This window comes from Solanum stenotomum, chromosome 8 (assembly GCF_019186545.1).
Source record: "Solanum stenotomum isolate F172 chromosome 8, ASM1918654v1, whole genome shotgun sequence".
In the NCBI taxonomy this organism is placed as follows: domain Eukaryota; kingdom Viridiplantae; phylum Streptophyta; class Magnoliopsida; order Solanales; family Solanaceae; genus Solanum; species Solanum stenotomum.
The window spans coordinates 59,763,450-59,790,588 of record NC_064289.1 but is presented as its reverse complement, the minus strand read 5'-3'; the positions used below and the strand labels follow the sequence as shown (position 1 = coordinate 59,790,588).

General features: G+C 33.6%; 2 protein-coding genes and 1 pseudogene across 3 annotated transcripts in view; 2 read left to right on the top strand and 1 right to left on the bottom strand.

Annotated features, from left to right (window-relative positions):
• LOC125874046 (putative late blight resistance protein homolog R1A-4) overlaps window positions 1–15,389 on the top strand; it is a 222,351-nt gene extending 206,962 nt beyond the window's left edge. Inside the window, 1 exon segment of the mRNA XM_049554856.1 lies at window positions 15,023–15,389. Coding sequence (XP_049410813.1) covers window positions 15,023–15,253 — 231 coding nt within the window. The 3' untranslated portion in view covers window positions 15,254–15,389.
• The window catches only part of LOC125874048 (putative late blight resistance protein homolog R1A-3), a 163,264-nt pseudogene that overhangs the window by 15,731 nt on the left and 120,394 nt on the right, over window positions 1–27,139 (top strand).
• LOC125874054 (protein TRANSPORT INHIBITOR RESPONSE 1-like) overlaps window positions 1–27,139 on the bottom strand; it is a 285,290-nt gene that overhangs the window by 242,241 nt on the left and 15,910 nt on the right. The gene's annotated exons all lie outside the window — the stretch shown is intronic.

Here is a 27,139-nt window from a genome sequence, read left to right as displayed (position 1 = left end):
GAGGGTGTAGTTATGGAGTTGATTTTTAAAATAAAATACTTTAAGTAGATTATTGTGTTATTTATTAAATGAAAAAGTTATTTTAAAAAATGATAGTAGGAAAATAAATTAATAGATTTAAGAAAATGGTTTAAAATAATAGTGAATATTTCATTTATTATCTATTGAATTTAAGAGATTTAATAATATTATAACTTATCATTTGGGGTCATGAATTTAAAAAGACATAGAAATAATAGACATTATTAAAAATAAGAGTCATGAAGATGATAATGTGTGAGTTAAAGACACAAGATTAATGAATATTATTAAGATATAAGTTATGGAAATGAAGAGGTGTAGTTATAAATTTGATTTTTAGAATAAAATAATTTAAAAAAATAAAAAATACTTTAAAGTAGATTATTGTGTTATTTATTAAATGAAAAAGTAATTATTAAAAATGATTTAAAGAAAATAAATTAATAGATAAGGAGTATTTTCGTAATCCAACGTTTTGACTTAGATTCTTATATAATACTAGTTCTTGGGAACGTGCGTTGCACGTTTGTCCCATACAATTATTATAAAATTGAATTATTATATAGAAAGTGTTGAAACTAAAAATATTAGTTTTACCAATTTATATTTTATTCATTAAATAAAATTCCTAATAATCGAATAGTACATTGACCATCAAGCAAGAAACATGGAAAACTAATTAAGATACTATAGCCTCTAATAATATGAATATATCTATATGACTTATCCTCAATAATCTCTCATATCAGTAAGTACATAAATATGTTGCTACTTAAAGAAATCATATCAGTAAGGAAAGGATAAAAGAAAGAAAATATTATAAAAGTACAATTAAAAACGAATATAAAAGTCATAAATTAGTAATTTCAGCACTAATAAAAATAGGCTTATAACATTCATAATTTCATAGAAGATTAAATTAAAGAAGTATAAATCGGTAAAGAATACAAAAAAATTAAACAGATAAAAACAAATACAACATTCATATCCTTCTTAAGACTTTAATTATAACAATATATATAGTAAAAAAAAATAATACATAAGGAATAGAATTCTTGATGATACCTTCTCCCGTAACCAAATAAAATTCAAAAGCCTTAATAATGATCCAAATGTTTCACTACTTTAACTGTACAGAAAATGGATAACCTTTGGTAGGGATTCTTCTCATGAAATAAAAAGAAAGATTTATATAGATAAAAGTAGAGGAATATCAAAGACATCCTAAAGTTTTAAATTAAATATTTGAAAGTTATGAATATGAAAAACACGAGAGTTATGAATATTAAGAGTTCCAATTGAATAGGTAATTATATTAGATATGAATTATGAAGGTGAATATTTAAAGCAAAAGAAGAAGAAGAAAATAAAAAATAAGTAAATAAAAGAGAGAAAAACATTACGGCAAATGATATTTAAATAAATAGTGTTATCATTTTATTTATAGCGAACAAAAAATAACCACATCATAATAATAAGACTTCAAATATAATTCTTTGATTTTTCCTATACATGAAAGTATTAATTACTTTTATGAACTGCATAAAATACAAAGTGCACATAAATTTTCATAAAGTCAAATACTACTACATTAATTAAGTTATTTAAATTTAAATTATTTTAGAGAAGGGGAAAAGGTTTAGTTAGAGTATCAGATACAAGTTTTCACGTACTAAATAAATGTACATACTTTTATGGATATTTTAATCTTTTTATTTTTTTTATTTTACACATTTTCACTTGTAGTATTTATCATCATAATACTAATATAGTAATATGATTATTATTTAATATTTAATTAGTTAAATATTTTATAATATTTTGAATTAACATAGGGGTAATTAAATGATGATTCAACTTTAGACTTATTCTTTATATATATATATATATATATATATATATATATATAATGAATGGTACATAGCATATAGATTTTTAAATAATTGAAAATAAAAGAGCAAGAAAAAGTTAAATGATTCTCTTGACCACATAGATATGCCCGTCACTTGGACTTCCCGAATACTATTAGTTTACAGTTTATATTTATTACTGAAAATTTTACAAATCTAAAATACTAAAAAGAAATTCTAAAGGTTGAATAATTGTGGAATATGAAAGCAATTCCACCACATTGAATTGAATGAACTAATGAGTGAGAATGTATCTGTTTTCTTATTTCATTTTAATGAAATATATTATTAATAGATAGGTAAATTTACTTTTTAATACCAATAATTAAAGGATTAGTGTTTAATTAAATACTTAAATGACTATTCAACCTATAAAGGATAATTTGATAATTCAATTTTTAACTTTTTTTGTTCCCACTTTTAGTATATATATATATATATATATATATATATAGCTAAAGATTTATAGGATAAGATGAAAAGGTGAAGAGTTGTTTAAGTGATCTTAGACATGGGGGAGAGGAAAGGTTGATTGTTTTTACTAATAATTCAATACATTTAATTACACTAATTATAGATAAAGGATAACAAATTTAATTCATTTAACCACACTAATTATAGAAAAAGAATAAAGAATAAAGGATAAACGCTTTAATTATCTATTTTTTTTTTATAAAAACGCGTTATCTAATCAACAAATTTAATCCATTTAAACATAACCTTTCTTAAAAGAATTAGATAAAAGCGTTTTTATAAAAAAAAAAAAAAAAAAGTAATTCCTAACAACTTTCTATGAAATAATTTCTAACAATTTTCTATGAAATTTTTTTGTCTTTCAAAGTTTGACTTTACACCTTCTTATTTATAGTATTTAGTATAATATAATATAATTATTACTTAGTATTTAAATAATTAGCTATTTAATGATATTTTAATTTGGTGTGAGGGTAATATGGTAATTCAACTTTGCATATTGGAGCTTCCCACTTATAATAATATATGATGACTAGTTCTAGGAACGTCCCAAAACATTTCATGTAAATTTTGTATTGCAAATGACATATTTTATCCCCTTCAAATCTATATGATGATGATATGATAGGAGTGGCTTTGAAGTCTGGACTCAGCAAGTTAAATCATCTACTCTTGAAGATTGTTCCAGTTGAATTCGAGCTTATGCATATATGTTATACAAATTTGAAATCTTTAACTTCAGCAGAAGTTGGATGCTTCATTAAACAGCTCCTGGAAACCTTTCCAGAAATTCTTAGAGAATATCTGATTCATCTACAAGAGTACATGGTAACTATAATTAACCCAAGCATTTCAGGAGCTCGAGACATTCACATCATGATGGAGTTCCTGTTGATTATTCTTACTGACATGCCTACCGACTTGATTCATCATGACACATTTTTTGATCTCTTGGCACGTGTTGGAGAACTTACCAGAGAGGTAGTATCAACTCTTGTTTGGGACTTTGGAGACAAATCAATGATCAAAGAGTGTATCAAGGAAACAACTCGTACAACAGTAGACTTGCTAAAAGATATTGAACTCCTGAAGGGAGATCTCAGGCATGTTTACTTGAAATCCCCAGACTCATGTCAAAAATGCTTCCCCATGAGTGATGGACCGCTCTTCATGCATCTTCTACTCAGACACTTAAAAGATTTGCTAGATTCCAATGCTTATTCAATTGCTTTGATAAAGGAAGAAATTGGGCAAGTGAAGGCTTAAGTCATACGTAGCCCCTTAAAGTTGTCCGCATAATTCACTTAGACACTTTAACTAAGACTAGTACCTATTGAACACCTCTACTTATTCGGATTTGAACCTTTTAAACACTTTTTTGACAATCAGCTAAAAGATATAAATGTGTATAATACACTTGCGCTGACATGGCAAATTGACAAATCAGTGACGTACATGTGGCGTTTTGAGGAAAAAAAAAAGAAGAAATAAAGGAAAAGGAAGTTGCAGTGGAATCAACTACAAAACTAATGATGAACAACTAATTCATCTCATGTCTATGGAGTGGAGACATCAACTTATCTCTGAGCAATCAAATAATTTAACTTATTGATGATCAGTAGGGAAAGATTCACAATTCAAATGATTTAACTTATCGATGGAAATTCTTGATTTCAAAATGCCATTCCGTCCGGCCACCATTGTCGTCGTCACCTTCCAACCCTTTTAATTCAACGATTTTATTTTTCAGATCTAATTTTTCTAAAAGTTGAAAATAGCAAATTACATATATATAAAAATTAATCAATACATGAACCACCTATAATTTTTTAGATACCAATGAAATCATTGACTACATAATCATCTAAGCAAAGCATGGAGAAAGGTAGAAGGAGAGGTGATTTCTTTTCTTTTTTTTAGATCTGATTTATTTGAATACAGATTTAAATTTTTAAAGAAAGAAAACAAAGAAAGGAACTTTTCCGATGAATAAGATTGGCGATGGGGGTGGCAACATCGGCGGCAGCTATGGAAAAGGTGGTGGCGTTGAAGAAGTTATGACTAATGAAGAAGGAAGAAGAAAGAGAATAAAAAAAAAAAAACTAAAATTACCCTTCTGACGCGCTAAATGTAGGTGATTTGCACCTTCCTTGCCACGTCAGCAAAAAGTGTTCAATAGGTACTTGTTTTGAATAATAAAAGTGTTCAATAGGTACTAGTCTTAGTTAAAGTGTCTAAGTGAATTATGCGGACAACTTTAAGGGGCTACGTATGACTTGAGCCGGCAAGTGAAAGAAGATACGGAATTCATAATATCTTTTTTCGCGAATATTGAGGAAGAATTGTACAAAGATCTCTGGGCACGCGTTTTAAATGCGGCATTTGAGGCAAAAGATGTCATAGATCAATTATTGTTCGAGATAATGGTCTCTTACATCTTATTTTCTCACTTCCCATTACCATAAAGAAGATCAAGCTTATCAAAGAAGAGGTCTCTGATTTACATGAGAACATTTCCAAGAACAGAGGTCTCATCGTTGTGAACTCTCCCAAGAAACCAGTTGAGAGCAAGTCATTGACAACTGATAAAATAATTGTAGGTTTTGAGGAGGAGACAAACTTGATACTTAGAAAGCTCACCAGTGGACCGGCAGATCTAGATGTCATTTCGATCACTGGTATGCCGGGTTCAGGTAAAACTATTTTGGCGTACAAAGTATAGAATGATAAATCAGTTTCTCGTCATTTCGACCTTCGTGCATGGTGCACAGTCGACCAAAAATATGACAAGAAGAAGTTGTTGGGTACAATTTTTAATCAAATTAGTGATTCGGATTCAACATTGAGTGAGAATATTAATGTGGCTGATAAGCTACGGAAACAATTGTATGGAAAGAGGTATCTTATTGTCTTAGATGACGTGTGGGATACTACTACATGGGATGAGTTATCAAGACCTTTTTCAGAAGTTGTGAAAGGAAGTAGAATTATTTTGACAACTCGAAAAAAGGAAGTGGCTTTGCATGGAAAGCTCTACACTGATCCTCTTAACCTTCGATTGCTAAAACCTGAAGAAAGTTGTAAAGGGCTTCCTTTGGTGGCTGATCTGGTTGCTGGAGTCATTGCAGGGAGGGAAAAGAAAAAGACAGTGTGGCTTGAAGTTCAAAATAATTTGAGTTCCTTTATTTTGAACGGTGAAGTGGAAGTGATGAAGGTTATAAAATTAAGTTATGACCATTTGTCACATCACCTCAAGCCGTTCTTTCTTTACTTTGCAAGTTTTCCGAAGGACTCTGCATTGAAAATCTCTATATTGATAGATTTATGGCATGCTGAAGGACTTGTTGAACAGAAAGAGATGAAGGTTTATTTGGATAACTTAATTTCCAGTAGCTTGGTAATTTGTTTCAATGAGATAGGTGAGTACCGGACTTGCCAACTTCATGATCTTGTACATGACTTTTGTTTGATAAAAGCAAGAAAGGAAAAGTTCTTTGACTCAATAAGTTCAAGTGCTCCATCTTCTTCTTCAGATTTCATGCCATGTATGTTGTGTTGGGTTTTAAAAGGTGTGAATGGAAAATGAAGAGTTGCGACTTTTATGAAGAGTTGTGACTTTGATGAAAAGTTGCGACTTTTATGAAGAGTTAAGACTTTTATGAAAAGTTGCGACTTTTATGAAAGGTGGTGACCTTTCCGAAAGATTGTGACTTTTCCAAAGGTTTGTGACCTTTCCGGTAAGGCACAATAAGAACCTTTTCACACTACCCTTTGTTTTCTATAAATTGAGGAATTTCCTCTCATTTTATAAATAGAATTTTTCTGGACTTCTTCTACTACAAAATCTAGTATTCCAAGTGTACTTTACTTCCGTTGAGTGGCTCGCTGACACCAGCGTTTTGGGTATCAATACACTGGTGATTGAGATCATTCTATCCTGGGAGGACATATTCCAAATCAAACCTCGGATACTAGAGGGGAATAATTTCCTTAAGGGGACACTGTGCATTCAGTGGGCTTGATCTTCTTTCTGTTTTTTCCAGATTCTGGTATGTGTTACAAATTTTAGAATTGTGAATTAATTTATATTCTTCTGTTCTTCACTGGTTCATTAAACTTTGGTAACTTCATGTTTCTGCAAAGTTTGTTGGAATCAGTAAGATTCTTTAAACACAGATTGACAACAATTCTTCTTTAAGAAAAAATATTTCGTATATTTTTTCTAACTCGTTTCTGATTCTAGTTTCTCTACTAGTTTTAATTTTCTAGTTGTGAAAATGTTCTGTGTCTTACCAAACTCTTCAAAGTTTTATTCTAAGTATCTTGGGAATACAAGACTAATAACATGTTGACCATTGATTATAACAGAGAGTTCATTGGGCTTAACAATTTTGTCCCGTTCGATCCAAATAAGAAAATGCATTCTGGTAAACACCTGTATTCTTTGTCGATAGAGGGAGACCAGCTGAACGACCGTCTTTCTGATATATGTCACCTAAGACACTTGAGGCTTCTAAGAGTGTTGAACCTGGATCCCTCTTTTATCATGGTGAAAGATTCTTTGCTGAATGAAATCTGCATGTTGAATAATTTGAGGTTCTTACAAATTGGAACAAAAGTTAAATCCCTGCCTTTGTCTTTCTCAAACCTCTGTAATCTTGAATTCCTGGCGGTGTATAACGAAGGATCAACGTTGGTACTATTACCGAGAATGTGGGATCTTGTAAAGTTGCGAGTGATATCCATGAATGATTGTTCTTTCTTTGATTTGAATGCAGATGAATCAACACTGATCACAGAGGACACAAAGTTAGAGAAGTTGAGATTTTTAGAGACTGTCATGCTTTCCTATTCGAAAGATACAGAGGATATTTTCAAAAGGTTTCCCAATCTTCAAGTGCTTGGATTTGAACTAAATGAATCATGGGATTATTCAATAAAGAAATTTTGGTTCCCGAAATTGGATTGCCTAAGTGAACTAGAAGAGCTCACTGTACGTTTTGCATATACCAGGGGGTTCTCTCCAGCCACAAACCGGCCATGGAATTTTAATTTCCCTTTGAGTTTGAAAAAATTGCGGTTGTATGACTTTCCTCTGACATCTGATTCACTATCAACAATAGCGAGACTGCCCAACCTTGAAGTGTTGTCTCTTTATGGGGGAGGAAGACACCTTTGAGAATCTCAAATATTCTCAAATGTCTGACATTGAACAAAGTGACTCTTGCCAAGTGGGAGGTTGGAGAGGAATCCTTTCCCATGCTTGAGAAATTAGAACTGCAGAGATGTTGTAAGCTTGAGGAGATTCTGCCTAGTTTCAGGGATATTGGTTCATTGAAAATTATCAAACTTGTAGAGAGCCCTCAACTTGAAGATTCTGCTATGAAGATTAAGGAATATATGCTGAAGATATGAGGGGAGGGGACGAGCTTCAGATCCAGCCGGAATAATATCCCGTTATTTAATAGCTTTTGAGCATTATGTGTGAAAAGTAGAAAGAAGAAACTTAGCAGAATAGACAGTAAGTTGTGCTTTGATGGGTAGATTGTATATGATTAAGTTACATATTTTGCGTGACTTTTCGGTGTTTCTTTTAGAAAACTTACAAGTTTTTAATACGTGTCATTTGTTGATTTGTCCGTTTGGCACGTCATCTGTGGTTGCAAGTCACACATGAAGTATGTCCACGAGACACACCGATGTCAAGTATAGATTTCTACTTGATCATACACAACTTTAAGGTAAACATTTATCTGATGTTGATGCCAAATTTAAGTTACTATCTAAAGTTGATATTTTAAACATTAATCTTGTACACCAAAGCACTATCCTATCACTGTTTTCTTTACTTTTGCCTTATAGACTTTTTTGGCAGAAAAAAGTTAGACAGATACATTTGATGCTTATTCTATGCTATGATGTTTTCCACTATTCTTATAGGCTTTTGCTTTTCTTACAATAGCAGCATTTTGTTACTTTCTGCCACTAGGTATTCTTATTCTATGCTATGCTGTTTTCCCTTGTCATTCTCTCTTTATTTTTTTTTCTTTGCATTCACACACACAATAATTTTCTTGTAGATTGCTTATAAGCCATCTGCACAGAGACAAATCTAGGATTTGATGTTTACAAGTTTCTATGTCGACGTCACATTAATATCAATAATAATTAGATTCACAATCACATAATTATAATTATTAAGTCTATACCTTAACACACATAGGTATAGGATTTTCACAAAAGTTAAGGGATTCACATGAATTCATAGATTACACTGTGGATTTGCCTATGGCTGTCCAAAGCTCCTTTGTGTCTAACTTGGTCTGAAGTCCCATCTTATGTGCTCAAAGCTCAATCAAGTTACTGATTTAAAACTACTCTGTCACAAACCCAACGAACTTTCATCATAAAAGCTATGCCTTGAAGTGAAGAGGTTGTAGAGAGCTTATAAGCACTCATGACTTCCTCTACTTGGGCTAAACTCCCACTATGAATGAAAATAAGTGTCTGTATATCAAACTAACTCGTAGTAGTACACTGAAATACCTTCTTCTAAATGTTCAACAAACGGGATTTCCAGCACTCAAATGAATGAAAGGTTCACATTAATCTTCAAAGAGAATTACAGCAATACATGCTCCTGCCTGATTCTTGGAGTGCATATTTCTATCCATTTCTTGAGGAAAATGGATTTTACTACTCATGGACTTGCTGACATTGCTGCTAACTACTAGAATTTTTATGTGTTTATTTTTATTTCAACCAAGTTTTAAATAGAAACAGAGATACCAGTTGAAGCTTATGGGTTCACAATCATAGCCCCTTTAATTGTAGATACACCAAAACTCATCAGATGTATGGAGTTGGAGGGAGAGTGGAGACACATTATTCGATAGGCATAATACATAAATATGCCCTTTAACTTGGTCGGATTTCACATTTACAACTATACCCTTTCCTTCTTTAACTTAGTATTTAAATTAAAACATTTCTTTAATTATGTAGAAGAAGAAAGAAGTCAAGTGGGAGTGATAAGAGTAATATTGTCATTTTAACTTTTTATCCATGTATTAGCTATACATGTTTTAATTATTCCACCTTCTACTTCGCACATATGCATGTATTAGTTATGTGAATTTCAAAATTGTCAACCAAACGATGTATTAATATTATACATGAATAACTTTTTTCTTATCCACCTACCAAACGTTGTATTAATTATATACATGAATAATTTTTTTCTTATCCACCTACCAAACGTCGTATAAGTCATACGGACTCTAATACATGGATAAGACTTGTTTTATACAGCTACCAAATGACCATTAATTATAGCATATTGGATTTTGTTTCTAGCATGGTTGCCTCTTTATGTTTTTTGAAACATGCAATATAAGAACCTTTAACAAAGAAATAAATAAAATAGTATCAAATAAAATAAAACGGAGGAAGTGATATAAAGTGAGCAGAATTTTCTTGTCTTTTTCCTTTGTGGCAGACAAGTGAGTCCCCATTGTAATTCAATCATGCTTTTGCTTTCTTATTTTTTTGGAATAATACTATGCATCATATTTGGTCTTAATTATTCCTCTGTTTATTTCCAGAATTTTGAGCTCTATAGATCTAAAAACAAAGCAAGCAGAGGATATATAGAATCATCAACTAAAAAGGTTAGTCAACTCATCTAATAATTTTCTACTCTCATCTCTATTGAAGTAAAATTATGGAAAAGTAAAAATGATGTAAGCAAAATGAAAGAAATTTGGTAGGTTAGTTGGATATATAAAGGGAAACAAAATGCAGGAGATAGAGAGACGACTAAATACTTACTCTTAGCGGCTGTTTACAACAAATCAATTAGATGCATCACCTTATCACTTAATCGTAGTTAGTTAATGTATATATTCACCTCATTAAATTATTACTTACCCATGATAAGTTGTATTAGTTTGGTATTTACATCCGGTAAGGGTGAATTCTTACCGGATGAGAGGGAGGGGGTTGGAGAGAGCGGAGTGAATAGAAGCAGATCTTTTAGATTTTTTCTAAGATGATGAAAAATTCCCCTCACTAATGAAAATATATTACTAAAGCTATTAGAGATATAAAGGTTCGGTACCACTTGGTCTTGTTTATGGATGAATACCATTTTTTTTTTTGAAATCCCACTATAGTAATGCTAATAAAAATCCAAAATTGAGGGGTAATTAAAGAAAACAAAAAGTAGTCTGAAGAGGGGTAGTCTATCAGATTTCTAGACAAAAGACTACACAAGATAAACGGGAGATTTAGTTTTGTAGTCCATTATACATGTTAGAAACTAATTGTGCGAATCTAAAATTACTATACTTGCTCTTTATGCACCATTTGATGTTTGACAAAAACTCAATAACGTAAAAATATGACACCTAGGACTAACTCAATCTCAAAAGCTAGCTCAAGGGGAGGATTGCCAAGTTTAACCACTCTAACACCCCCCCCCCCTCACGCCTAGGCCGAACTAGAGCGTGGATCGGGAGCCCAAACGGGGATGGACCTGGCTCTAATATTATGTAAAGATATGACACATAGGCCTAACTCAACCTCAAAATCTAGCTCATGAGGGGCGTATTGCCCAAGTCCATATAAGGAGAGCACTAATCCATTCCCCAACCAATGTGAGACTTTTACCAACGCTAACAAATAATTTTTATTTTTATTTATAAATATGAAAACAACTGCAAAATGAAAATCTTTTCGCGTGAAAATAGTAAAAAAGAGTAGCCAAAATTTAATGAAATGAACTTGACAACAGGAAAATGGTTACAATTTTATTATGCAAAAACTTTCAAAAATTCAACAGACTCACCTTTATTTTCTTCAACTTAAGACCTCCTCTTAAGCTCGCTTAAAAAGTCTGTCCAATGAAAATTATTAATTATTCTTGTCTTTTCATCTTATTCTCCTGATAAACTTTTATGTACTTTTTATGCACCAGGTCTTCAGAACTTGGAAAGGAAAATTAGAATCATGGAAAAGCGAAAAGATAATGAAGGAGAAATAGAGAAAGAAGAAGCAAACAACTCATTGGTATGTTATTTGATAGAGTAAACTGTAATGTATTGAATTGTAGATATGTGGCATTAAAAGTTTGATATGTGTTATTTTGGCAGGTGTTATTTTCTGCTCTTCGCAAGGACATTGCCAATGTTCTGGATTTCCTAGAGAGATTAAAGAATGAGGAAAATCAAAAAGCTCTTGACCTGGATCAAGTTGAAACGCTGAAATTGAAGCTGACATTGATTTGTACATATGTCCAGCTTTCTTATACCGATTTGGAGCAGTTTAAAAATGTAATGACTGGCGAAATACCAGTGGTTGAAAATCTGCTTCGATCAATTTTGTATGATCATGATAACAATGTCAGGTATAAATACAACATGCATCATGTCCTTGCTAGCATCAGGGTTAATATCGATCATTGTATCAGCCCACATCATCGATCTAAATCAAGTACCACCATGACTGAGGAGCAGTTGGATTTCCTCCTCCTGAATCTCCATCATCTATCCATGTCTTTTGCTGAGCACATGTTTCAGTATGAGATTCTTCAGAATGTGTGTGGCAACGTAAGATATTTCCATGGCTTGATAGAGAATGGTTGCATTGAGCACGAGATTGTTGAATATGTCTTACCTCAGTTTCAACTCATGGCTGAGAGAGTAGGACACTTCCTTTGGGAGGTTCTTACTGATGAAGACCCTCTACTCTTCAAGCTAGCACATCTACTCTTGAAGATTGTTCCAACTGAACTGGAGGTTATGCACATATGTTATACAAATTTGAAAGCTTCAACTTCAGCAGAAATTGGACGCTTCATTAAGCAGCTCCTAGAAACCTCTCCATACATTCTCAGAGAATATCTGATTCATCTACAAGAGCATATGATAACTGTTATTACCCCTAGCACTTCAGGGGCTCGAAACATTCATGTCATGATGGAATTCCTATTGATTATTCTTTCTGATATGCACAAGGATTTAATTCATCATGACAAATTATTTGATCTTTTGGCACTTGTTGGAACACTTATCAAGAAAGTATCAACTCTTGTTCGCGACTTAGAAGATAAATTAAGGAATAAAGAGAGTACCGACGAGACAAATCGTACAACCCTAAAGTTGCTGGAAAATATTGAACTCCTCAAGGAAGATCTCAAACATGTTTATCTGAAAGTCCCGGATTCATCTCAATGCTGCTTCCCCATGAGTGATGGACCTCTCTTCATGCATCTGCTACAGAGACACTTAGATGATTTGCTGGATTCCAATGCTTATTCAATTACTTTGATAAAGGAACAAGTTGGGCTGGTGAAAGAAGACTTGGAATTCATAAGATCTTTTTTCGCGAATATTGAGCAAGGATTGTATAAAGATCTCTGGGCACGTGTTTTAAATGTGGCATATGAGGCAAAAGATGTCATTGATTCAATTATTGTTCGAGATAATGGTCTCTTACATCTTATTTTCTCACTTCCCATTACCATAAAGAAGATGAAGCTTATCAAAGAAGAGGTCTCTGATTTACATGAGAAGATTCCGAAGAACAGAGGTCTCATCGTTGTGAACTCTCCCAAGAAACCAGTTGAGAGCAAGTCATTGACAACTGATAAAATAATTGTAGGTTTTGAGGAGGAGACAAACTTGATACTTAGAAAGCTCACCAGTGGACCGGCAGATCTAGATGTCATTTCGATCACTGGTATGCCGGGTTCAGGTAAAACTACTTTGGCATACAAAGTATACAATGATAAATCAGTTTCTAGCCATTTCGACCTTCGTGCATGGTGCACGGTCGACCAAGGATGTGACGAGAAGAAGTTGTTGGATAAAATTTTTAATCAAGTTAATGGCTCAGATTCAAATTTGATTGAGAATATTGATGTTGCTGATAAGCTACGAAAAAAACTGTTAGGAAAGAGGTATCTTATTGTCTTAGATGACATGTGGGATACTACTACGTGGGATGAGTTAACAAGACCTTTTCCTAATGGTATGAAAGGAAGTAGAATTATTTTGACAACTTGAGAAAAGGAAGTGGCTTTGCATGGAAAGCTCTACACTGCTCCTCTTAACCTTCGATTGCTAAGATCAGAAGAAAGTTGGGAGTTATTAGAGAAAAGGGCATTTGGAAACGAGAGTTGCCCTAATGAACTATTGGATGTTGGTAAAGAAATAGCCGAAAATTGTAAAGGGCTTCCTTTGGTGGTGGATCTGATTGCTGGAGTCATTGTTCTGAGGGAAAAGAAAAAGAGTGTGTGGCTTGAAGTTGTAAATAATTTGCATTCCTTTATTTTGAAGAATGAAGTGGACGTGATGAAAGTTATAGAAATAAGTTATGACCACTTACCAGATCGCCTGAAGCCATGCTTGATGTACTTTGCAAGTTGGCCGAAGGACAGTGCAGTGAACGCCAATGCGTTGAAAGTTCTATGGTGTGCTGAAGGGTTTGTGGAGAAGATGGAAATGAAGAGTATGGAAGAAGTGTTGAAGATTTATTTGGATGATTTAATTTCCAGTAGCTTGGTAATTTGTTTCAATGAGATAGGTAATGCACCGAGTTGCCAAATTCATGATCTTGTGCATGACTTTTGTTTGATAAAAGCAAGAGACGAAAAGTTGTTTGATTTGATAAGTTCAAGTGCTCCATCAGATTTTCTGCCACGTCAAATTACCATTAATGATGAGGAGCACTTGGGGCTTAATTTTGACCTGTTCGGTTCAAATAAGAAAAGGCATTCTGGTAAACACCTCTATTCTTTGAGGATAAATGGAGATGAGCTGGACAATTGTCTCTCTGATGCATGTCACCTAAGACACTTGAGGCTTCTTAGAGTGTTGTACCTGAATATCAATATGAAAGATTCTTTGCTGAATGAAATATGCATGTTGAATCATTTGAGGTTCTTATGCATTGAGACACAAGTTGAATCTCTGCCTTTATCTTTCTCAAACCTCTGGAATCTAGAAAGTCTGGTGTTGGATAACCAAGGATCAACCTTGATACTATTACCGAGAATTTGGGATCTTGTAAAGTTGCGAGTGCTTGCCATGACTGCTTGTTCTTTCTTTGATTTGGATGCAGATGAATCAATACTGATAGCAGAGGACACAAAGTTAGATAAGTTGAGAATATTAGAGAAACTCATGCTTTCCTATTCAAAAGATACAGAGGATATTTTCAAAAGGTTTCCCAATCTTCAAGTGCTTGAGTTTGAACTCAAGGAGTCATGGGATTATTCAACAGAGCAATATTGGTTCCCGAAATTGGATTTCCTAACTGAACTAGAAGACCTTACTGTAGGTTTTGAAAGATCAAACACAAATGACAGTGGGTCCTCTGCAGCCATAAATCGGCCATGGGATTTTCACTTCCCTTCGAGTTTGAAAAGAGTGTGGTTGAAAGAATTTCCTCTGACATCCGATTCACTATCAACAATAGCAAGACTGCCCAATCTTGAAGAGTTGTCCCTTTATTGTACAATTATCCAGGGAGAAGAATGGAACATGGGGGAGGAAGACACCTTTGAGAATCTCAAATGTTTGATGTTGTATCAAGTGGCTCTTTCCAAGTGGAAGGTTGGAGAGGAATCCTTTCCCACGCTTGAGAAATTAGAACTGGAGGGATGTCGTAAGCTTGAGGAGATTCCGCCTAGTTTTGGGGATATTTATTCATTGAAAATTATCAAACTTGTACAGAGCCCTCAACTTGAAGATTCTGCTCTCAAGATTAAGGAATATGCTGAAGATGTGAGGGGAGGGGACGAGCTTCAAGTCGTTGGCCGGAATAATATCCCGTTATTTAAGTAGCTTTTGAGCATTATGGTTGAAAAGTAGATTGTACTTTGCTGGGTAGATTGTATATGATACAGTTGTTATGAAACATTTTTTATGTGACTTTTCTGAGTTTCTTTTAGAAAACTTACAAGTTTTTAACAAAAAATATAATTTTTATAAATACAGTATGGATTTACCTTTGGCTGTCCAACTTGGTCTGAAGTCTCTTCTTATATGCTCAGAGCACTATCGTTCAACCTCAATCAAGGTACTGATTTAAAACGACATCTATACTACTCTATCACAAACCCAACAAACTTTCATCTCAAAAGCTAGACCAGGAAGTGAAGAGGTTGTAGAGAGCTTATAAGCACTCATGACTTCCTTTCCTCGAACATTCGACCAACTTAGGCTGAAATCCCACTCTGAACGAAAATAAGTGTTTGTTTATCAAACTAACTCGTAGTAGAACACTGAAATACCTTCTTCTAAACGNCCTTTTCAGATTAGACTAGTGGATCCATTAGGCAGTTCAGGTCTTATACCTTTGGCCGGGTATAAGATGCTCTGGCAGCGTGAGGTCGATCGCTGTATCATCACTATAGCTCTTATGTGATGGTTGTCGGTTAGAGAAACTCCCACAGCAGTTATTGTATTTTCATACTCAGAGATTATTGTATTTTTATATACATCAGTTCATTGTATTTCTATATACATTTCAGGCTTATTGCATTTTTGTATACACACAGAATTTATAACATGTTTTAAACAGTCTTTCTTTATATCGCACTTGTTTAAATTGCCTTATATCGAAAGAAGTCAGTCAGGTTGAGTTGAGTTGAGCCAGGTAAGCTATTCAGTTTCTCCCAGGTTTCCTTTAACCGTTGTTGCTTAGCATTCCAGCTTGCATACTCGTACATTCCATGTACTGATGCCAGTTGGCCTGCATCATTTCATGATGCAGATCCAGGTATCCCAGATCAGCAGCCTGCACGTCGTTGATCCAGCTGAGCACTCCAGAGTCAGTGGTGAGCCTCCTTGCTTTCCGGAGGACTCTATTATTTTGTGTTCTTAGTTTTGTCTTATTAGGATGTTGCGGGGTCTGTCCCAACGTCCATCTCAGTAATTTAGAGGCTTCATAGATAGACAGATAGACAGTCAGTCATCTAGTTTTGAGTCTCATATCTATGTATATATGTAAATACTCTATTTTGAGACCCGAGGTGCCTTTATGGCCAGAATTGTATAAGTTAAGTTGTTTTGAAATATTGCATCATTTGAGTTATTCTGTTGAGTTAGGTTTCCGCTGAGTTAAGAAAGCCAGGCCAAGGGTTCGCTCGGGGCCAGAAATGGTCTCCGGGTGCCGGTCCCGCCCAGGGTGTAGGCTCGGGGCGTGACAGTTGTAATCTGTGTTTCACTTTTTCTTGAGAAGATTAGTGAAAACAGTTGAAAATCATGTGTGACAGTTCGTGGTTTTACTCCCTTGAGCAAGGAGGTTTCCACGTAAACATCATTGTACCTGATTTACGTTGTGCCATTTATTTTCCGCACTTTTACTTCAGTTACTGTTCTTGCTGAGTTAAGGGACCTGGTCCGTTGACTGATAGTGGACGCATACATTCCAACAGGACATCCAGTGTTATAGAATATCATACTAAATATATGTTGAGTTACTTTGCTTTGCCTGTGTCCCAATTATTGTAGGAAATATAGAAGGAGAATACTATCTTTAGAGAATGCTCAAGTTTTATATAGGATGCCACCATGACGGATGTTGTAAGCTTGAGGAGAGGAATCCTTTCCCGTGCTTGAGAAATTAAAATTGCAGGGATGTTGTAAGCTTGAGGAGAGGAATCCTTTCCCATGCTTGAGAAATTAAAACTGCAGGGATGTTGTAAGCTTGAGGAGATTCCACCTAGTTTCGGGGATATTTATGCATTGAAAATTATCAAACTTGTAGAGAGTCCTCAACTTGAAGATTCCTCTATGAAGATTAAGGAATATGCTGAAGATATGAGGGGAGGGGACGAGCTTCAAATCATTATTTAAGTGGCTCTTAAGCATCAGGTGTGAACAGGTTCTTCTCCATTCCTGTAGTGGCAAATATTAAAAGATGTCTACAATGTGTTTGCTGTTCTATTTGTGAATACTAAGTACAAATATTTGAGTAATATATTTGAAGAGTTTAACAGTACTAAATTTTTCCAACAAAAGTGTTGCCATAGAGCTTTCAAAATTCAAATCAACATATCCATTTGCTAGTTGAAATATTGCATAATATGATATAAAAACCTTTTATGTTGGTTAAAGAAAAGGTTGAATACATCAACCAGCCCATTCACATAATGAAGTGTTTCTACTACTAAACACTTTCGAGTCAAATGGCAAGCATTTGTTTTAAAGAGCATACTTTTAAGAAATACCATCAATTTAAAGTCAAACAAAAGGTTGGGCACCTCTATACCATATGCAAGTTATCCTATACCTCAATTTTTTCAAGTTTTTTGTAAATCTTTTAAGAAATACCATCATCACAAACATGTGAAAACTCTCAGGTAATAAAGTTACCCAGAAATTCCAATGCAGCAAAGAGTTTGAATTGTGTTGCAGCATGGTGGAATTCACGTGCACCAAGAATCAGCCATCGATAAACATTTGGAGTTGAAGGCTGCTGTATGTTATGATCAAGATGTTCAAATAGGTTCTTCTATACAACATTCTTCATCCTAATTAATTCTTTTTGAATTTTGGATAGACTCTCATTTTAATCACTAATATTCTTCTAACCGTGGCTTCTTTTCTGAAGGTGACAACTTTAAGTCCATTAAGTATAGGATATATGAGCTTTGGTAGAAAAACTCGAAAAAATAACTTAATGAGGTGAAGTTTGAGAAGTCACCAGATGGTGGTTCCAACTCTAAGGTGACAAGCACATACTATGTGGAGGGCGATTTCAAGATCAATGTAGAAGTATAGTAGAAGCCTGATGCATATGATTAGTGTTCTGAGAAATGCTATCTGTCCTTTGTTGTGCTGTTTTGGAAGTGTCAATAAGTATCACGTGAATAAGTATTGCTTTGTTCAACTCTCTGCTATGATGGGAAACAAAACAAAAGGTTCTATATGAAAGTTATTGTGTAAGTATGTTATTGCTCAGTGACTTTGACCTTCAACCTTGAATGGTTATCCCTTGAGAAAACAATCATTCAGGGGGANGGGGGGGGGGGGAGGAAGAGACCATTGAGAATATCAATATTTTGGAGAGGAATCCTTTCCCGTGCTTGAGAACACCTCAGACATTTTATTGCTGTTTCCCTCCTTGTTCTTTTATTCTGTTGTAGTGAACAAGTATTGCTATTGTTCAACCCTTTGCTATGATGGATAAGAAAACAAAAGGTTCTATATGAAAGTTATCTTATATCTCTGTTTTTTGTAAATCTCTCAAGAAATACCATCATCAAAAACATGTGAAAACTCTTCAGGCAATGAAGTTATTGAGTCGTGGGATATTCATGTGCAACAAGTTTGAATTGTGATGCATAATGCACGTGCACAAAGAATCACCATTGATAAGTATTTGGAGTTGAGAGGCTGTGTTGGAATGTATGCGTCCACGAATATCAATGGGACCAGATCCTCAACACAATTATAAAAACAGACGGTAAAATAAATACAGAAGGTAAAGTTTGCACAAACGACTTTATGTGGAAACCTCCTTGCTCAAGGGAGTAAACCACGACCTGGCCTGCCAGGACTTTTCAAACTGCTTTCACTAATCTTCACCAAGCAAAAGTAAAAGCCAGTTTATAAAATGAGATTAGCCTGCTAATCTCCACACTAAGAAATACCTCCTATCACTTAGCTGAGCCAGAGCAGATACAACACTGCCACTATACTAATCCTAGCCGATTAATATAGACTTTAGAGTAAGAAGCTAAGTTACCCTTAACCTAGTTCTTACAATGATTCACACAAGTTTGAAACGTTTCTTTCACACGCAAAACGAATCCTATAATAGAAGAACTATTACAAGCAAACAAATTACAGTTGGTATAGAAAGCAATAGAAGCACTTCTATCAGGTCCCTTGCTGTTTTTGAAGATTGAAAGTGTCTCTCTTTGAATGAATGAGATGAATAATGTTGGTTGTTGTTTGATATATACTATGAAGAGTTATTACCCAACATACAAACAACCTCGCCGCTTCTGATTGGTGAAGTACTCTGCAGCTTCACCAACTCCCTAACACGGATAGCTTTTACAGTTGCACAACACTTTGACAACTGGACGAGTATTTATACTATGCAGAGGACCAGGTCCCTGCACTTGTGAGGAGATCATCAAAACATCTAGGAACATAAGCACTTATCAGGCTGCTCTATCTAATGATCAAGATGTTCGAATAGGTTTGGCCTCATTTGGAACAGTAAGTGGTTTTAAAAATCCTCTGTGAATGGAGGATGAGCTATCTCAACTTTGTTGTAGGTTAAATCATGCATCCCTTGGTGCTAGATTCCCATTTAAATCATGACTTCATTTCTGCCAAAGTTATTGTTTCCAAGTTTTGGGTTCCGTTTATACATCTGGTCCACCATAGACTCACGTATTTGAATGCGACTGCAGGTGCTAGATTATATTGAAGATATCGGTCTTGAGGAGATGGCCAACTATTGTAAGGACCTTACTTAAAGAGCATAATTAGGGAATTTCCTTATGTGCAAGAACTGAATGTATCCTTGACAGAGAGTGGCCTTGTTGCTATCTCAGCTGGGTCCACTCGGTTCTATACTTCGGCTGCCAAATGACAAATGCTGCCTTGGTTGCTATTGCAAGGAACCGTCCTAACTTGATCCGGTTTCGGTTGTGTTTACTCAAGCCTCAAACTTCTGATTACCTAACCCCTGAAAAGCTCAATGCTGGTTTTGGGGCCATCTTCCATCACTGAAAGGGATTGCAGCCACTTTCCCTTTCTGGCCTCCTTATGGTTCACATGTTTCATTACATGGGGGCCCATGCTAAAAAGCTAGAGAGGCTCTCCATAGCTTTTGTGGGGAATGTGATCTATGCCTCCACTCTGGTTTTGAAAGCCTTTGTAAGGTGGAGACCAGAGAGTGCCCCTTCGGCGATGACAAGGCTCTGTTGGTCAATGCTGCAAGGTTGGAGACGATGCAATATCTTTGGATGTCTTCTTGTTCAGTAAGTAAGGGCACATGTGAGCTGCAAGATGAGGAGATTCCACCTAGTATCGGGGGTATTTGTTCATTGAAAATTATCAAACTTGTAGAGAGCCCTCAACTTGAAGATTCCTCTATGAAGATTAAGGAATATGCTGAAGATATGAGGGGAGGGGACAAGCTTAAGATCCTTGGCCGGAATAATATCCCGTTATTTAAGTAGGTTTTAAGCATTATGTGTCAAAATTCTTCAGTTCTCTTACCCTGCGGAAATATGTGAGTATAGATGGATTTAACTGAAAGTCTCTGTTTAAATCATACATGGGAGTGCTGACTCTCTGATATGATGGGCAAAAGGTTTGGCAACCTCTCTACTATGTGCATGTTATCCTATATCTCAGTTTTTTCAAGTTTTTGAAAATCTTTCAAGGAATACCAACATCACATGTGAAAACTCTTCAGGTAATAAAGTTACTGAAAAATTCCAATGCATCAGGAAGTGGGATATTCTCATTCAAAGAGTTTGAATTGTGATGTAGAATGGTGGAATTCAAGTGCACCGCAAGAATCAGCCATGAATAAGCATTTGGAGTTGAAGGCTGTTGTATCTAATGATCAAGATGTTCAAATAGGTGCTTCTACACAACATTTGGACTCACATGCAACTGTAAGTGTTATTAAAAATCCTTTTAAGGCATTGATGCTGGATACCCATTAAGAAAAAAGAAGTTTAATTTGAGTACTAACACTTCTGGTTGTTGCGATAATATAAGGGAAGCTGAAAGAACTACTATCCCGGTTCCAAGGTGACAAGCACATACTATTCCGGAGGGCAATTTCAAGCTCAATGTAGAAAGTTTAGTGGAAGCCTGATGCATATGGTTAGTACTGAGAAATGCTATCTGTCCTTCGTTGTGTTGTTTTGGCATTGTTGCCTCAGTGACTTTGATCAATAAATGATCATCTTGAACTTTTGTTTTTCCTTTGGGATAAATTTATCTTCTGTTTCATAAAGTGGACTAATCATGTTGGTGTCTTGATGTTGAATACATATATACAATGTTTATGGTTAAATCTGACACTCTTGTTCTGATAGCTGAGAAACAACGGACAATAATCTCATTAAAAATCTAATGCACAAAGGTTCGGAACATGGATGAAGAATCTGTTGTTTGGAATTATTTTCAAGTGTGGCTAGAGCAGCTAGGATGCATCACCTGGATATCTACCTAAATCATCTGAGAGGAATCCACTATCAGTTTTACGTCAAGCAATGCATGGAGTAACTCCCGATAGAGTAAAATAAGATGTGTAGGTGTATATCGACTCTAAGAGATTTGATATACCTCCAAGATCCTTTTCTGTGAGGCAAGTTGCCAAGACCATGAGTAATTCAATGTATTTAATTGATTTGTAAAACAAAGAGCAAGATCATCAAGTTACTTTGAAGCAATAATATTTGATTTTTTATTTCTTATATCAAATAATAACATTGCATCATATTTGATTCTTTTTCTCTTTCTTGTTCGTATTGGGATTAGTAAGATAACATTTGGCCTGATTTGCTTTGAGGCTTTTTACTACTAATAAAAGTCTACACCTCGTAAGTAAATCTAGAATTTCTAGAATATGAATGCACGGCTAATGAAAGGAGGAAAAAGAAAGTATTAAGGGGGAATTTGATCCTTGTTTTTAGGTATATAATTCACCATTCACTCTTCTCTATATCAACAAATAATATTAGATCAATTTGAGGGGTAAATTCTCATCAGTCTACACCGGCAATTGCAGCACCAGAACAGGTTCTTCTCCTTTACTTTTCTTTTTTCTCAATACTTTATCAATTTGCTAGATTCTTTCCAACTCTGCTTCTAGTTGGCTTACTAAATGCTCAGATTTTTTGGCTGTTCAAAACTGTCTACAATGTGTTTGATGAAAGTCTCCACTGAACTTTATACTATAAAATGACAACCACTCAGGGGCAGCTAGTAAAGGTTGGAAAAAAGACGTTGGCATTAACCCTCAATTTTAGGGGGTCCTCATTTTTTAGTTTATTAGGTAGGATTAAACTAAAAAAAATAATAATTAAAATTAAGACTCCAAATCCAAATAGGTAGGATTAAACTAAAAAAATAAACAAATTAGAATTAAGACTCCAAATCCAAACGGCATTAATGAGGTGATTTGATATGACTATTACTTTTTACCTTCCCAATAAAAAATAATATGTACTTTCTCTTAAGAGGGAATGAGCTGAAAGACCCTTGTATTTGACTTTGTTTGTCACTTAAATCCTTCTAATCATGACTTTATCAACTAAACACTTACAGTTATTAAAACACACTATTTTAAACCCTTTTGATCGTTGACTAAGTTTATGTGGCGTTTTTTTGCTGAATCAGACCAAGAGCATGGTTACACACATTTAAAAGCAAGTGAAGACAATTATTTAAATTTTAACAAATATTTAAATTAAAAGAAAAATATAACGATTTTAAAAAATTAAAAAAAGAAAAAAACTCCATTCCCAATATGTTGTACTTTCTTCTTCTTCTTCCTCATAATTTCACCCAACACCCACCATCACCACACACACATCTTCTTCGATTTCTTCTAATGTTCTTACACACAATTCTTCCTCTTTCTCTTCTCATATGCTTCCTATCATTTGAGAGTTCTACAATGGTTGGGAACAATAAATTTATTTAGATTTTGGTAGAAGAGAGGGGAAAAAAAGAGGTTCTAAATTGTGAAATAGATACGGATTTTAGATGGGTTTTTGAAAAACATATGTCTGATTATTTCTAAATATAACACAATTTTATTGAGAGCATTTTGGAAGAGATTTTCTATAATGACCCATTTTTGGTCTCTTTCTCTTCTTTCTCTCATCCTCCATTTTAGATACTTTATTTCTCACCACCATTAAAACAACAAAAATTATAATTAAAAAACAAAAAAACAAAGCTTTGTTTATCTCTAATTCATCTTCAACGTAAAAAAATTCAACAGGAAAGAAAAAAAATGAATGATAACATAAAATCTAAGTAGCAAAATAAATGAAAAATATGGCAAGAGAAGAAAAAATGGAAAGAAATCAAGAAAGAAAGGATTTTGGAGATTAGTTTTAGATTTCTTTTTAAAAATATTATTTGTTATAAAAAAAAATGACATGGCAATATATATCTGATGTGGATAGTGAGCTGTTATCCACATCAGCGCAATTGAGAGACACACGTGATCAGAAGGGTTTAAAATAGTGTGTTTAATAACTTTAAGTGTTCAGTTGGCAAAGTGCCGATTAGAAGGGTCTAAGTGACAAACGGAGCAAAGTATAAGGGTCTCTTAGGTCATTCTGCCTTCTTTTAACGGTACAAGTTATCGTTTTTTTTTTTACCTTATTCTTTTTCTAATTTTATTTTTATATATTCTATCATTGTCTCTTCCTCTCTTTATTTTTTTCTCTCTTTCTCTTTTCTAATCTTACATCTCTCTCTTATTCAAAGCTTGAGAATTTACTTGTTCTATTGATAATTTCAATTTTAAAAAAATTATAGTTTATGTTTTAAATTTGGAGAAAAACATATCGCAACAGCCCAAATCATTTTCGGAAATCAAGTCTTCATAGTTCTTGAATCCGGTAATACCATTCTAATTTCTAATATTATTTTTGTTTTGTGTTTTATGTTTATTATATTTTTTAGGGATAATACACAAGTACCTCCCTAAACTATGAGCGAAATCTCAGAGACACACCTAAAATTAACTAGAGTCCTATTACTAGGGGCGGACCCACTTGGGTTCCAAGGGGTTCACCCGAACCCCCTCGGTAAAAAATTACACGGTATATATAAGGTAAATTTTCTGTATTTATGTGGATATATATATTTTGAACATCCTTAAAGACAAAGAAAAACTGATAACCAAGTGAATGGTCCCCTTGAAATTAATGTTCACGTCAAGGGCTCAAATCCCTGTGTTATCATTTCATTTTTTTCTTTCTTAGTTTCAGTTTTTTATTTATTTTATTTTATAAAACATGCTAAAAGTGTGGTTTTAAACCCCAAAAAAATCAAGGGTCCACCACTAAAACTATATACTACTACTTTCTTGAAATTTTGTTTTGTTGGCTTATTTACACGTTTATACTTTTATTTTTCAAACCCCCCGAACGAAAATCCTGGGTCCGCCACTGCCTATTACCCCCCTAAACTAATTTAAAATGGAATAAATACACCACAAACATTGACATGGCATAGAGAGTGTGCACACTCTCTTGAAGACAAGTGATGAGTGCCTAAATTGGACACATGTCATTTTTTAATTGGTAACTTTATAATTAGTTAGTACACATATTTATTGATATTAAAACTTGTATATATTTAATTATTTTTATTTCTTTCTTTGTAAAATATTTATTTTAATTTATTTTCACTTTAATTTTTTTTAATTAATTTATTATCTTTTCACTTTTAATTATTTTTTAAAAATTATGCGTATTTTTTTTAAAAAATAATTTAAAAGTGTCCTTTAATTTTAACGTTTTAATTTTTTTATGTTTTATTTGATTTTCTTCACTTATTTTGATATTCGTTCAAAATTAACTTATTTTAAATACAAGACATTTGGAATTAAATTTGAAATCAAATCAAAACGAAAGACAAAGAAATTAAAATCAATAGAAAAATAAAAGAGAAAAAACAATGAATGTAGGTAAAAAAAAAGTTTCGACGCAAGGTAAAAAAATGTGTATTAACTTAATTTAAATACAAGATACAGAAATAAGAATATTTTTTAAAAATTAAGAAAAAATTTAATTTTTTAATTTTTTTAATTAAAAATATAAAAAATTAATAATTTACACACGTGGCGGGTGAGTGTGTACAAACACAACCAACTTGGGTGGTTGAGGTGCCACGTCAACACAAAAGGTGCACAAAAATACGAAAAAATTAAGTTCAGGGGGGGTAATAGGACCTTAGTTAAGTTTAAGTGTGTCTCTGGGACTTCGGTCATAGTCTAGGGGGGTACTTATGTCTTATCCCTATTTTTTATTTGATATTGTAAATAGTGTTTAAAATATTTATTAGATTTTAATATGTCAACTAGAAAATATGAACCCGGTCATGCAAAACTTAAAAGAAAAAGAAAAGTCGATAACTTGATAAAATCTCAAAAAGGTGCTCTTGATAATTTTTTGGAAAACAATGTTAAAATTAAATAAAAAAAAGGTTGGGTAATGCTCTTTAGAAGAACAAGTCACTAACTTATAGTTGAAGTTGAGTTAGATAATGATATAAACCAAAAAGAAGAAGGAGAGGAAATTATTGGAAAGTCGGATGTAGATTTCCAAGAAAATCAAGAACTTATAAATGAATTAAATAATCATACTCCTAAAAATATCTATGATCCTAGTCAATGGAATATTGTTGATACAAAGTTAAGAGACTTATTAGTAGAAAAGGGACCAATTAGAATAAAATCTTATTTAAGATCAACAATTTCTCAAGAAAGATTAAGTGGTTTGGCTATATTATCGATCAAAAAAGAACTATTAGAAGAGAATGACTACACAAAAAATATTAACAACTTTGTATCTCAAAAAGTTAGAAAAATAGATTTAAAATATAAACATATTTAATTTTTTAAATTTTTTTTAAGGACTCTAGTTTAATTTTGGCCTTAGGCCACCAACGGGTTTGAGCCGCCCCTGCTGAACCACTTGTTCATTTTCAACAGCTCTGCTCCTTGGATTTTAATATTATTGGATGAACTGTCAATCAATTTGATTCTTCTTTCTGTACGTTGGTGGTGGCCTTTCAAATTCATCGTTAGCCAATTACGACAAGTTGAATAAACAATCTTTTTAAAACTAAAATGATAAACAACAATCTGCTCACTGTAATTGATTCATGCTTTTGCTTTCTTGACTTTTTGGAATAATACTATGCATCATTTTTGGTCTTAATTATTCCTCTGTTTATTTCCAGAATTTTGAGCTCTATAGATCTAATAACAAAGCAAGCAGAGGATATATAGTTTCATCAACTAAAACGGTTAGTCTACTCATCTAATAGTTTGTTTCATATTTGCTACTCTCATCTCTATTGAAGTAAAATTATGGAAAAGTAAAAGTGATGTAAGGAAAATGAAAGAAATTTGGTAGGTTAGTTGGATCTATAAAGGGAAACAAAATGCAGGAGAAAGAGAGGACTAAATACTTACTCACACCAGCTATTTACAACAAATATGCATGACATAATCACTTAATCCTAGTTAGTTAATGTATATATTCACCTCATTACTTACCCATGAAAGAAGCATATCTTTTAGATTTTTTCTAAGATGAAGAAAAATCCACCTCACTAATGAAAATATATTACTAAAGCTATTAGAAATGGAAAGTGGTTTGAAGAGGGTAGAGTATCAGATGTTTAGACAAGAGATTGCACATGATAAACAGGAGATTTGGTTTTGTAGTCCATTATACATCTTAGAAACTAATTGTGCGAATCTAAAATTACTATACTTGCTCTTTATGCACCATTTAATGTTTGACAAAAACTCAATAAGAATAATTTTTATTTTTATTTATAAATACGAAAACCACTGCAAGATGGAAATCTTTTCGCGTGAAAATAGTAAAAAAGAGTAGCCAAAATTTAATGAAATGAACTTGACTCACCTTTCTTTTCTTCAACTTAAGACCTCCTATTAAGTTCGCTTAAAAAGTCTGTCCAATGAAA